We start from the raw sequence: 15131 nt of genomic DNA, 5'->3' as shown, positions 1-15131 counted from the left end.
CTCATCAACCTTTGAATACAAAGGTATTATAAATTAATTTCGCTATAAATATTAATTAATGCATATCCTAAAAATTCGTAAATTTAATGTACAAATAAGGAATGTTTTACGTAGACACATGTTGTGAGAAGCATTCCATACCATTGCAGGAAAGAGCACTGCTCTACCCAGGTAATTACTCTCATACCTTGGTTCTCTGGTCAGGTTACATTTAGGTGGTCGGCCCTGTACACCTCACAGGCTTACTTCGGGACACATTAGCGCATTAATGTTTTCTTGGAAAAACTTATTACCCTCCAACTGGCACATCTAAGAGTAGATTGGTGCAAGTAGCCTCCTACTTAAATTTGTGGAAGAAAATAACCTCACTCTTCTCGGAATAACTCACTTTCTTTTCAAAAATTTCTTGACGTGTATTCAAATTTAACCGTAAATTTTCTGTACGCATTCCCTTTCCTAATCCTGCAAGGATTGTCTTTCAAATGATGTTTCGGTGGAATTACATTTTTTCTTGGAATTATACAGCCAGTATTTTTTTCTTGAAGTGCCTTTCGATGGTTCCTTAGAGCTTTCGTTAGTTTTGCACTTGTTCTCTACGTGTTCAGCATTACTATGGATATAAAATATGTTAATATCATAAATCGTAAATACCTAGAAGTATGCTAGGAACATTGAAAGATTTCATTCCCTTTTAAGTATTTTTTGGTCTATGATCTAATGCCCTTTTGCTGAAAACCCTAAAAATAACCGTAGAACTTCGTTTAAAAGTATAATATGAAAGGTATACATTAATGAACTGACATTTTATGCAATAGTAACAATTTAAAAAAATTAAAATCGAACTAGTAACAATAAACTGACCGCAAAATTACGCCGTGATGGGCTGCCTTCGGGAAAAGGGTCGAGGATTATATTTGCCCAGTTGCCGAGGAAAGGGTCCGGCACCCCGCTAGAAAAGTGGAGGGAGCGACTACCTGGACGATTCCTTGCCGAGAAACAACTCCGTACAGGGCGAAAAAGAAATGCTCAAAGCCTTCGTACAGCCAAAAGCAACTTCCCGTGAAGGAGCCCGGCGCGAAAGGGTCAATTATACGCCTCGAAAAACAATTTCGTGGGAGAAGCATGAGCAGAAGAAAAAAATTATGAAAATCTGTCTGAGTTGGTGAAAATCAACCTTGAATTGAAGAAAATTGCGATTAACACAGAATTCGCGTATTTGTGGGAAAACCCCAGAACTCGCGTTATAAATAGCATTATCGCATTTTCGACTTTTGCATGTCCCTAATCATAAGTAGAACATGGGTTCTATTGCATTACTCATAGTCTACCATTGCTTGGAGAATGGTTTACAAACATGGTAGTGGCATGTCAACTCGAGCTAGGCTTAGCTAAAAATTACGTTATTTGAATTCTCAATCTATGAAAATGTTGTAACATTGTTTCCAAGCTCAGTCACTAAATTCGTAAAAACAAAACAAATCATTTAACTAATAGTTTTGATCGATTTGACATCTGTTGTAGTGTTGACAACTCTTAAATAAATGTCGCTAATGTCAAGATAAATTTTTTCCATGAAATTTTACCAAATTTTACTTTTCTGCTATTCGGCGCTGAGATGAATAAAAAAAATGAAGTATTATTGAAATTGCTACTGCCGTTCTTGAGTTGTAAAAGGTGTAACTAACACAATTTACGACTTTACTATGCTTATATTTAAGAATGAATTAAAAATTATGTACCAATTTTTAATGGTTATTATCAGTGTCACATATCAGCGTATGTCCTTGATGTCAATCTGGGACTAAGTATATGTTATGAGGTATTTATTAATAGAAGATGATAAGCTGAAAGTGGTAGTTTCCTTTTTTGAAGTGTCCCTTAGGTTCCAAGTTGGATATCTAGTGATTATTGTGGCTGAAAGACTTTGAAATGTCACACTCCCACTTGCTTTGCCACAGTTTTGCATCAAGTCTCAAAGTCACTCTATATTCTATTTATTTTTGTAATTATGTTTTGAGTTGCTAGTGAAGCTCAGTTTTCTGTAGTTATTCATTTTGCACCATTCCTCATAGTACTGTGTGCACTTATTAAATGTAGTCTCATCAGAATAATGGAACACATTTATTTTATTGTTCTGACATAGTTGATCCATTAGTTAGAATTAGTGCTCCATAAAATTTTCTTTCAGCTTAAAATCCATGAATCCCATAGATTCATGGTTAAATATATTTCTACTTCATCTGATTAAGCTTTGAAGGGAATTCATAAATTTTATTGATTGTTATTGTTTTATTGCAATATTAGTTATTTTTTCTTACTAGGAAGTTGAGGCTTTCAGAATGCAAAGTATACACTTTTTATTCTGGGGGAAGTAGGGGAAGACTATGTAAAAGTATGATTTGTAATGGAGAGGAACTTCATGACAAATTTGAGAAATTGTTTTCTGTACACCAATGATTAACACTCCCCGATTAACGCTCTTTTAGTTGTGATAGTTCCTTGATTAGTGCTAATTGAAACAGTTCCAGTCGAGTCATCAAGTTTCATAAGGCTAATGTGATGGAGCTTAATTTGTCCCTGAAACAATTCGTGCTCAAGTTTCAGACTGTAGAAGTTTCAAATTCTCTTTTGTAAATAATATTTGCTGTTAAAATTGCTTCACAAATGATTAAAATTTTATATATTGCTTGTATTAAATTAGTTACACCATTTGCAAAAAATATGATTAAATAATAACAGTCATTGAGCTATTGGCTTTCCTCAACCGTTATTTTGATACACATATATTTTCATGCATATGATCATATTGCAATAATTTTGAACTTCAAGTCTTTATCTAACATTTAAATGGTATTTTTAAATGCTTTAAAAAATAGCACAACAAAGAAAACTAAACTTAAATCCATTAATAAAACATAAAATATCATAGTACGCTGTCAGTCACAAATACACTACAAAACTTGGGTGAGGGACAACTTGACTCGACGATATTTACATGTATGACTTATTCTATATTCTTTGATTGAGAGTAATTTTTAAATTAAAAAATGAAACAGTACGGAGGATGGAAAGAAATAAGTCTTCGACCAATATTTAATGAAGCTTGGACAATGGGGAAGCATCACTGTCATCGTCGTATTGTCCTGCATCATGATTATGCAAGACTTCTAAAGTCACACCATGTGGAATTGTATTCCTTGCCAGGTTGCCTAGTATCTCTCATTCTCTGTATTAATGAAGAAAATAGGACATTAAAACTCATGATTGAGCACTGTATATAATTAATTGTAGTGAGGCACATAACTTAGTGAAAGGGTTCATTATTTCTTTCATGCGATGTATTTTTAACAATATTCAGTTTTAAAGGTTTTAAATCAGAGATTTTTAATTCAGAATCAAAATTAATGTGTAACCACACATTTCTGAAGGTATAGGGTGCTAGTGATCACTACACATTGTGTAATTTTCAAGAATGTAAATGCAGAACTACAGAGCATAAAACTGGAACTGGGTCTCAAATTAAAAGCACCTCTAATCCGCACAGCGTTAATCGGGGAGTGGGTGCTCATGATGAGTCAATCTAATGTAAGACATTTACCATCAGAATATTTAGCGGAATTAGTATTTTAATTTGTTAAATGTGATCTTTCTCCCCTTAGTTATGTAAATAATCATTTGATGACGAGATGATATAGGGTTGTTTGGAGCATTGAATGCTGTCACATTGCTTGGTTTGATTTATTGGCTGTGTCTACTCATAATAATAAATGTTGAATATTTCTGGTGCTGAGCAATTCATTATCTGAAAATTGACATCCTATGTCGTGATAATTTATCATATAATTATTTTGTAAAGTATAATGCATTTCAGTGATTATAACTAATGAGTGCTTCACTAGGTGCATTACTGAATTACGATTTCGTCTTTATTAATAGTGAGACATTAAAACCGATGAAAGTTTTAATGTCACTTGTAGATAGATATACGATATGTAGAAAAAAAAAAGGCTGCAGATGACCACCTTCAGGTGTTCATTGGTTTTCATACCATACCATTGCTGAAAAATGAGTTGACAAATATTTCACCGTTTGCTCATGGAAGTTTTTGTTCTCCGCTGGCCCCCATTTTTGCTGCACCTCATTGTTTTGTGGTGCTCTCTCGCATGCCCTCTGCAGATTGGGTCAGCGGCAGCCATGGGACTGCGAATGGGCGTTGTTGGCCTGCCTCTCGGCCCTCCGAGGGCCCCCTCCATCCAATCGCCCGTCCCACCGTCCATATCGCAGATGCCCACCTCGCACTTGGGCCCACCCCACCCCCCTCTCCACGCCACCTTGCCCCTCCCCTCGCCCATGGGCATTGTCCTGCCCCACCACCAAGCTCAGCCTCCACCCTCCATGGGCATAATTCATTCGTCGAGCGGCGGAGTCGGTGGTGGTGGCGGAGTGGGGGTGGGTGGGCCTGGGGTGGCTGTGCCATCTGCGGCTGCACATCTGCAGCATCGCAGGCCACTGCTCTTACAGGTGAGAGGGATAAGAAAAAGTGTGTAGGCCATTTTATGAAAAAAATACATGTGTTTTAAGTGAAAGAGGAACTTTTGGCTGGCAGGACTTAAGTAAGATTTTTTTGTGTTTGGATACATCTAATTCTTTCTTACTCTCTCTTTTCTGATTCATATTCTTTCTAATCTTCTTTCTCAGGATAAGGAATGATTGTTTTGAGCACAGGGTGGTACTTTTTATCTTCTGTCACTGTATTTTTCACCATTGCATTTTGATGAATCAGTAAAGTATTAATGATTAGGTAGTAGTGCATTAATGAAATTTTTCATGTATGACTATCATTTAGTACTAAAAGTAGCTGGTTAATGGTTATATTAATACTGGGAGTTCTTTCCTAATGATGGCATGATAATGTAATGGTTAATTTTTTCACAACTGGTGTGAACTAACCTAACAATTTCAATGCTGCTATAATTTAAGGAAGTATTACAGAGTATTTATGTATACATTTTTTGGAGCCAAGTTTTGGGGGCTTTTAATTACTCTGTTTTCATGGCACATGTGAGCTTGTAATTTTTAAGGTAGAAAGCACCCATTGTGCCTTGATAGAAACAAAAAAGACTGACGTGAAGGTTTAGGAAGTTTGGGTTTAAGAGGTGTGAGCAGTTCTATGCTAGCCTAGTATTTTTACTCATTGGATTTATTTTTGCATTATCTAGTTTTTTTTCAAGCTTTTCATCTATCATGTAAATACGTGTAAACTAAAATTTTTAATTGATACCTCCATGCCAGGTATTGCTGCGTAATAGGAATTTGGAACAAATTAGAATGCGTAAGGTTCTTTAAAAAACTGATTGATTTTGCATTAGCTATTAAATGAATGCTGATATTTGAAAAAATTGACTCAACTGTACAGGTTTTCCATTCATTGCTTATGGATTATGATTAGAGCCCTGCTAAGCACCTCTTAAACTCATTAACTTTCACTTACTATCGGCGTCAAAATGATGTGCTGCTGTACTTTGCAAATTTATATCTGGACTTCAGTGCATGCCACAATAATGAATAATAAGTCATTTTGAAGGAAATTTTATTCTCAATACTGATTTATTTTTTGTTCACTGAAAAATTAAAAAATCAAGACACGCAAGTGCAATAAATGACTCCGCGTACTATAATATTAGCCATTTTGTCAATTTCATGAACTTGGTAACTCAACCTAGGGGACACTACTAAGTCTACAACATCCATCTTCCACAATAAGTCGCAAACATTAATGTAGATTAATAAAATGGCTCTTGCGTATTTTTAGAACGCATATTTTGTTGTAAAATAACGAAAATGTTTAAACTCTATCTAGTCCTATATTTTACCCCGAAAAAAAAATTAAATTGATGGAAACACTTCCTAATTTATTTGCAATTTTTCTATGATCTATAATCTATAAAAATATTTATATTTGTGAATGTTAATAACTTTCATCAATGTCATGTTGCCAAACGGGGCTGAGTGGGGCTAGTACCGGTCACCAGGAAGCAAAGTTTCGCACGCAAGACGTGGCAACGCAGCATTCGTTCGTTCCGGCATATTTTTTTAATGTCCATATATAATCTACACTAAATAAAATCATGTATTTTCGGATCATAGAAAAATTGCAAATAAATTAAGAAGTGCTTCCATCAATTTTATTTTTTCTTTCGTGGTAAAATATAGGACTAGATAGAGTTTAAACATTTTCGTTATTTTACAACAAAATATGCGTTCTAAAAATACGCTAGAGCCATTTTATTAATCTACATTAATGTTTGCGACTTATTGTGGAAGATGGATGTTGTAGACTTAGTGGTTTTCCCTAGGTTGAGTTACGAAGTTCATGAAATTGACAAAACGGCTAATATTATGGTGTGCGGAGTCATTTATTGCACTTGCGTGTCTTGATTTTTTAATTTTTCAGTGAACAAAAAATAAATCAGTATTGAGAATAAAATTTCCTTCAAAATGACGTATTATTCATTATTGTGGCATGCACTGAAGTCCAGATATAAATTTGCAAAGTACAGCAGCACATCATTTTGACGCCGATAGTAAGTGAAAGTTGATGAGTTTGGGAGGTGCTTAGCAGGGCTCTAATCATAATCCATAAGCAATGAATGGAAAACCTGTACAGTTGAGTAAATTTTTTCAAATATCAGCATTCATTTAATCGCTAATGCAAAATCAATCAATTTTTTAAAGAACCCTACGCATTTATTGGCACATAATTTTGACGCTGACAGTAGCTTGTGGTGGAATCAAATGAGTTAGTTTAGTGTGGCTTTGCTCACCTGCTCACTTGCCTCGAGTCCATGGCCTTCTGCCGAATGTGAACAGATTCAGGTGACGTAGCAGCAGCTTTGGCTTTCACTTAGATCACTTAGAATTTGCTCTGCTCAAATCTGTCACTATTAGGAGTTCTGAGATGCTGCAGAAAGTGAGGCACTATTTCTTAGGCAGCCGGGTGAGGGTAGTGTACTTGAGAATTCTTCGTCGAGCTTAGATGTGCCAAGCCATATAGTTTTAATTACTCTTCCGGAATATAGGCTCATAGCTTATTTCTCCATCAAAAACATGGAATGAGAGACTCCCTTGCAGCTAAACAATTGTGGAAGCTGTTTTGCTGAGGTTTAATTATGACTCAATTAAGGCTGAGGTTTTGCTTCAAAAGCACATAGCTTCATATTTATGCCCATCACTTTTAATCAAAAGTTGCTACTCAAATTGACTTAGGTTTTGGCTATGACAATGATCAGAGCTCCTCTTGTGAATGTAAGTTTCCTTTCAAACTTATCAAATAGATACAAATTATATTTTTGTGTATGAGAAAAATCTTTCATTTTGAGTAAGTTGGCATTTTACTGCTTGAATTTGAAGGCCCAGGATCCCAATTATAACATCTGTATCTGTGCAAATATCTATTTAAAAATGTGGTGGAGGAGCAAAGCTGATTGGAAGCAATTTGTTTTTTGGGTAATGAATTCATTACATAAGATGATGAATGTGGGCTAGGTGTTTCTAGCATCAGCAGCTCGATTCTGTAAATGTGATATGGCCGTCACAAGCGGATTTCGTCAATGTATTCACGGCTTTGACGCTGGAGCGATTCTGAAACTTTTTAGTGACGTCACTCTCACAGCCGCGTCCGTGAAAGTATTCACGCCCAAGAGGGCCCGTGGTAGCTTCGTCGCGGCAATGCGCTCTAATTTTTCATTATGAATTTACGCTGTGATTGATAATTAATAGCACATTATTCATTAATTACGATGGTGGCTATTTCATATTGTCACTTCGCATAAGTAATATGTATTAAAAACAAATAAAAGAAATGCATAAAGTTAAATTTACATTCGCGTCCTATTTAAATTGATTGGCGTTCATTGCGATTGAAGTTGGTGGGAAGTTAAACCTTGCGCTGAGGGTTTGACAATTATCTTATATTTGTGCATCTTCTAGAATGTACAATTAAAATACTGACAACTTAATTTTCATAATAATTTGGAGTAGAACCAACGGTAAAAGTATTGTGCGGTATTGAATGTTAACAGATTTATTTAATATTTATTTCGTAAGTTCAAGCCTTCGATTTGTTTTTATTAACGAGAATGGAGGCTCTTTACATACCTCCGCTAATTTTGCATGAGCATCAATGTCGACGGAGGCAATAGATGCACATACTTCGACGTCAGATACGCGATATCAACATTCCCTTCGAGACGCGAGATTGGCGATGGATCACTGAGTTCACACCGCGATTAATTCGTAGACGTTTAGATGGCTTGCCGGGGCATACTTTAGTACGTTAAGATAAACATTGATCATCTATTCCATCTCTTCCATGCATTATTGCTGCCGTTCAGTAACACGACCAACATGATTCGTTTTTCTGTTGACATAATAGAAATACTAAGACATGTAAACATCTCGTCCTCTAGCAGAAACTGTTAATAATCTACTCGTATTCGCGCCAGAAACATTTTCATCAGTATAAATCGTGAATAGTGGCATGTGCTTGCACAATCAGACATATATGTATACGCACCACAGCGCATTTAAAATTATGTACTGAAATGATGAGAACAGCTCAAACACATACGAGAGTGAACCATTATTAAATAATAAAATAACACTTGTTCTCATTCCGCGTAAGCATTAGCTCCATATCATGAGGAAATTAGAGCTAATTGTGCAATTACGAGCCCGCTACGTGATAACTGACTTTGATACGCAGCACTTGACAACATATAAAAGAGGTAATATACAGTTTATAGCTATTAACTAATTAAGCAACCGTAACTTATCATTAATAGGCACTTTTAAAAGAAAAGACCTCACTCAAAATTGAGTAAAGAAGTATTATTTACTTTGGGAGTGAATATTCCACGGCATTGTATATGTTTCTCTATGGTAACTGAAGTTGCAGTTGGCCGCTGAAGTAAGTTTGTGTCGGAGATTCTGATTCGTTCCTCGCGTCCGCACAGCTACCAACATAAGAAACTGAAGTGATCGTTCGCAATCCGTCAAACATCTCACGACACAGGCTTACAGGATCGCTTGAACGTCTTTCACGGTGAGAGGCGTGAGAACTCCACTGTGGTTCGAACCACGCGAAGCACAGGTATGACATTTACAGAATCGAGCTGCAGGAAAGTACTGACGAACACCTGTGGAATGAGATATTGTCTATTGAGGTTTGAAATGACATTTTATTGGAGTCACCCCACCGATAAGTTTCACTGGTTGAGTATATTTGGGTATTGAGGTTAATGGAGAAATTGTTGAATATTATTACTGTCACCAAAAATTATGACATATTCAAGAAAAGATGTCAGCTGTTGATAGAAAAGAAAATATCTGACATTTTGTGGCGTAGGTTTCTGCAGAGCTTGAACGAAGGGTTGACGAAGTTCTGGGTTTTCACTGCGCACATGCTGATATGATGACAATATGTGAACATCTTCAGGTTAAAGAAGATCATCATCAGTAGCCTAGATCATAATTTTCATCACCTTTTCTAGAGTCTGTTCTTCCTCTGAGAGCCGTGATTGGTCCAAAGTTTGGCACACCCTCTTGAACGTGCCAGACAGGAGGTACCCTATTCTCTATTACCTCATGGACAGTGGCCCACTTAGGATCCTTCGGGCATATCTTCATGGGTCTGTGGGTCTCACCTATGTGTGCCTTTGTACATGATTAGATGTTATCTTTTGGGCATAGATATAAAGATTAGTATCTGGCAAAGAACATGAATGAAGTGTCTCTCCTTGATCTTGATGAAACTTACAGACTTGTAGATTGCAGTGGGATAATAAATTCTGTGAAATTTTACCTGCCCTCGTGACCTGCAGGGCAAGATCATAGTGTGTAAAAATGCAACCTGCAGAATGTATCGTCAATTATCATATAGAAGCACAAAATGTTTCCCTATTAGCCTCTTTGATTTCTTAATATCATTTTTGGCAAATTCCTTTTTTACCTGCTGACTCACTTATTGGATATATTGTAAGCTCGCCAATGAGTGATACACGCGAACAGATTCTTTTCTCAAACCTCTAGCACAGTACTCTTTCTAACATAATTCTCAAGGATCATGTTCTGCAATAATGCTTATGGCTCAATGAAGAGTGAATGAATGTTCCTAAGAGAGAGAAAACCTCAGCACTTGCCTTGTATTTCCTCACCTTGCACTGCTAAAATAACTCCAACAGCAAGAGTGAATAGGCAGGGGTCACATGTCCTTTAGTGGAGGTTCTATGGTGCTCCTGAATTTAAAAACTTTTGCACTGACCCAAACCTTCTAATCGGAAAGTGTCCTCAAACCAATTTTTTACTTAATTACTGAAACTGCATTAGTTTGGCCCAGAAGCAAGAAAACTACTGCGTTATAGAGATTGGTATAGAATGCAATATAACAGCAGCGTGAAAATAATGCACATACGACATTTATGTATGTATATTGTAAATATACGCAATCATTTCAAACATTAAATGTTATAAATCAGAAAATAAAGTAAATTTAATTTTAATATTTATTTTATAACTCCCTTGTGATCAGTACATGGGGTGGATTATGATTCAGTGAGCTGTCTGCCATCTACGCCGTCATTTCCCTCAAGGCTCACTGTCAATTGCATGCTTCTATCTCTGTGAGTATGCATTGATATTGAAGCGTTTGATTTTATTTACACAAATGAAATTAACATCAAGTGCAAATGCAATAGTCCAGGGTAGTTACTCTCGAAGAAAAATTGGTAGATTACATGTACCATTACTTCACAATTCAAATCAACACAATTTGCAAACACAATTGATAAATATTCGGGATGAAAATTTGGGAGCAATGGCATGTACAACTGAACACTGCTATTTCCATTACATGACATCCTCTTTGTTTATTTTTCCGTCATCAATGAGAATTGTTGCGAGGCAAGTTGTTGGGGAAATTTCTTTCTAATAGAAAAAAGGTTTCTTCACATGGTCCATAAATAATCAAACAGACTCTCCCTGTTACTACTGCTCTTCCTTTTCTTTTTCTGCCCATCTCTGAGACTTGAAACTAGCATTTCAACAGCAAGGTTTTGACACAATATACTATGCATGGCTGCATCTTCAATCTTTATATTAAAGGTCTTTGTTGTACAGTACTGTCATACAGCCCTACAATCATTTTTACAATAAGTAGTAAGAAAACTTATTTAAAAAGTTTTTTGATACTCTTGTCATGCTTCATAAAACAATACTGCAGAGTAGTATTGGGGTTTTAGGCCATTTATATAGGTTCCCTGCCATTAATCATGCAAAGATAATGATGTTTTTCCCTGGGAGCCAGGCAGAATTTAAATGTGCAAGGTATTGCATTCATAACTCTGAAAGCGATTGACTTAAGTTTGGTCCAATAGTTCTATAGGTAAATTTTACAATAAACTTCATGGAAATTTTTCACGTAACATATTTCCATGTACATAAGAAATATTCATACAGTCCTGTCCTGTACTGTTTGTATGCTGAAGTCACCTCTTTTATCCCTTGTAAACTTGTGGAAATGAAATAAAGTTTTTCAAAGTTTGGTGGAAAAACAGCCAGTAACCCAATCGAGAAAATAAATTGTAATTACCACAAGTAGATAAAGGAATTCAAGGATATTCCTTGAAGGTCACCATCAAAAATCCAACTTGAAGTGTCCAATAAAGGAGAGGAAATGCTAAAAAATATGTGGATGAGGTTAACCTGTAATTGGAAATTGCCTTATTTTACTATACTTTAAACTGCTTCATGCATTACTTGATAAGTGATACAATTTTTGTTTTGTAAACCTCTCTCTCTTCATGAGGCAAGCTTTCTCTGAATAAATTGAAGATCTCTCCATTTTGCTGCTAATGTTAGTTTTTATGTCTTATTATTCGAGTATGTGATTCTAACAGTAAGCAGTCGCCATTGCAGGAACAACCGTTGCTTCTGGAAGATCTGTTGGAGCAAGAGAAAAGGGAACAAGAAAAACAGCAACTTCAGCAGCAGGGTGAGCCAACAACTTCCCTGCTGAGTGATGTTGAATTTGAGAGGCTGCGGGCGGATGTGCTTGGGACTGCTGGGCCTCACCCCTCAACAGGGCCGAGTGGCCGGGGTGTGTCCCCATCCCCTGTCCTGTCTCCCCCGCCTCCTCCTGGATTACCAGGTACTTACTATACAAGAGAATTTTTCAGGTCACTTCCTTTATGTATTTACCGTATATCTCCGAATATAGTCCCCCCCCGAATATAGTCCCCCCCCCAATTTTGAGACCTCAGTTTTGGGAAAAATTTTAAAATGTAAAGGAAGGCAATTTTTCTGTGGTTAGCAAGTTAAGATTCTAGATTCGATAAAAACTATTATTTTCTGTGAAGATTAAGAACAAATCTGTTCACATATTTTCTATCACAACAAAATAACTATACCTAAAACATGTTGTGATCCATTGCATGTATCAGTAATTTATAGTTCCTTAACCAGATGTAATGAAGAAATGAGAAATTTTTTTTAAGTATCCAAGGCTATTGTATTTTTTAAACCTTCACAAATTATTAATATTTTTGATTTCCAAATGACTACAGACAATGTCAATATATAAGCTTTAACTTAAAGCCCATAAACAGTATTGCATTTGGCCCTGAAACTTCTATAGATCCAGTGTAACACACCCATCAAGTCATCACAAATCCAAGTGACCTGAAGAATTTAGGAAATCTAAATAAAATTGTGTTAAATAAATTATAAATATTATAAAAATATTGCTATCAAATGCCTGCTAAGCAAAACAATTAAACTACAGGACTTACAAATATCAAAGTAATAAAATTAAGAAATAAACTTTTTCCAACAAACATTAAAACTGAAAAAAAATTATATCAATTTTCAATGCCTCGTCGCGAATCATTGCATAAGTTACACAAAGAGCTTCTGCTCTGCATTTGCGCACAAATTCGACGATATTTTCCTCTAATTCTTTGAATCTGCCGCATCGAGACACCCGAAATGACTTCCGCGATGTATTAGCGCTTTGCTAGCGCTGTAAATACTATGATTTACGGCGTATTCTGCAACGGCTATTTTTAAATTGGCATCGAAACTCCGTCTTTGAAGGCCTCTAATCTGCGGCAGGATTGATCCTCATCTTTCTACTTGATCCATCACCTCACTGTTGAACGTAAAATTATTTTTAATAAAGAAAATATCGCGGAAATAATTGCGAAACGTTATGCGACGTAATTTATCGATCCTATTTACCCTGACGAATTGAAGATATTCCTCAATAAATTGATTACACTTTCGATGCTGAGTCGCTGTATTTCGATCAAATGCAGTAATGCCGGTGCTTCTGGTTTAAAGTCGTCGATTATTGCGCCTTTTCAGAAACAAATGCATCACCTATTGCGCATTCTTGTTCTGTGAAGGCGGTAAAGGCAGTGGTTGTAAACACGAACCGCACGGACGTATAGTAGCTACGGACGCAATGAAATGCTAAATCGTCACGAAAGGTTCACTTTATCTGTTTATTTTTCGCAATTATTTAAATCGTGTAGTTATTAAATGAGCGACGGGTACATATACTATTGATTCAATTCTAGTGTTCGATTAATGTAATGATAGTGTGTGTTTAGTTTTCATTTTAATTATTTACTGTTTTGCGTCATTAAGTGATCAGTGTCGATTGAATTATTCTAACAATACTTTTCCAAGAAAAGTTAGCGGCTACCCGATGGATTCCGTGAAAACGCATATTCGATATGCTATTTGAATCGGAATAATCGTATCTGTACAACATTTGTGGTAAAAATTGTCTTAATTTCCGGTAAAACGTGGCAGTATTTACTAATATCTCCGATTATAATCCTCATAAATATACTCAAATAGAAAGACTATGGGAACATTAGCCATTTTGCCGTTATTTATTACTTTATGGTCACCTTTAGTATGCTAAATTGGATTACACTCTATTATAGTCCCCCCCCTTTACTTTTCCGCGGCCATTTTTGGAAAAAAAGGGGGGACTATATTCGGAGATATACGGTATTCTCTAATGGTCTATGAAAACTGAACACCATTCATTAAGTGATAGTAAATTCACTATTGGCTACGTCAGCATGTAATACAAAAGCCATTTTTTTATGGGACTAGAGAGCAGCCTTAAAAATAAAGCAAAACATTGGCCTGGCAAGTGTCTTAAATTTTTCCTAAACCTCAAGTTCTTCAAAAATGAATACGAATAAAGAAGTGGTCAATAAAACTAAAACAAATGCTTTCTTAATTTATCATCCCTTCTGAATCAGCAGAATTAGATTTTTTTTTAAACTATTAACCTCATTATTTTGTTTTCATTTTCAACATTTTTGGTACCAAAATGTGTTCCAGGTTTTGAAAATATGGTCTTAATATATATTTTATAATTGAAAGTCAACGCTAGGCTAAAATTTTCTCATTGTGTAAGGATGCAATTAATTATTGTGTGCCGTGATGCAATACCTGTTCAATCTCTTAAGCTGCCAAACCTTTAAATCGTTTTACTGGAAATAATTAGGCCTTCCTAAGGAGGATATCTATAGCATAATCGATTGGAAAATTGGCAGATTGAGTACCTTATATATTTTTGATGACTGTTAGCTGAAAGGTTGTGTGTTCAGTATGGTGAATTCAAAATTGAAAAGCTTTTTTATCATATGAAATTTAATGCAATGTTTTTCTGATCATTTTCAGCTCAGGGTATTTTACCAGCTCAGAGTTTGTCGATAGGTATTGGAGGCAGTAACAGTGGACAAGGAATTGTTTTAGGCAGTAGCAATGCAGGTGGAGGAGGACAGGTCCGCATGGTTTACCCATCAAGGTCAGCAACACAGCCTAAACTCTTGGAGTGGCAACCTGGTTTGGGCCCTGTTGTTGACCCTAAGATGGTGGGAGGAATGGGGGCATCACGTCCTCCACCTCAAGGCACTCCCTTTGTCTCTGGGCAGTCAACGTCATCACCATCTCAATCAGAACAAGGTTTGGATTTTCAATTTTTTATGTATTTTAATAGTCCTTATGGAAAAGAATAAAAATGTGAAGTTGGTGAAGAATTAAAAACATCT

The 15131-nt window shown here is 36.0% G+C and overlaps 1 protein-coding gene across 1 annotated transcript in view; it reads left to right on the top strand.

Moving 5' to 3' along the window:
* The window catches only part of LOC124163032 (histone-lysine N-methyltransferase 2C-like), a 155788-nt gene that overhangs the window by 96657 nt on the left and 44000 nt on the right, over positions 1 to 15131 (top strand). Inside the window, exons 41-42 of the mRNA XM_046539843.1 lie at positions 11962 to 12205; positions 14761 to 15045. Coding sequence (XP_046395799.1) covers positions 11962 to 12205; positions 14761 to 15045 — 529 coding nt within the window. The remainder of the gene's footprint in view (positions 1 to 11961; positions 12206 to 14760; positions 15046 to 15131) is intronic.

Source organism: Ischnura elegans, chromosome 1 (genome assembly GCF_921293095.1).
Source record: "Ischnura elegans chromosome 1, ioIscEleg1.1, whole genome shotgun sequence".
Taxonomy (NCBI): domain Eukaryota; kingdom Metazoa; phylum Arthropoda; class Insecta; order Odonata; family Coenagrionidae; genus Ischnura; species Ischnura elegans.
This window is presented reverse-complemented; position numbering and strand designations above follow the sequence as displayed.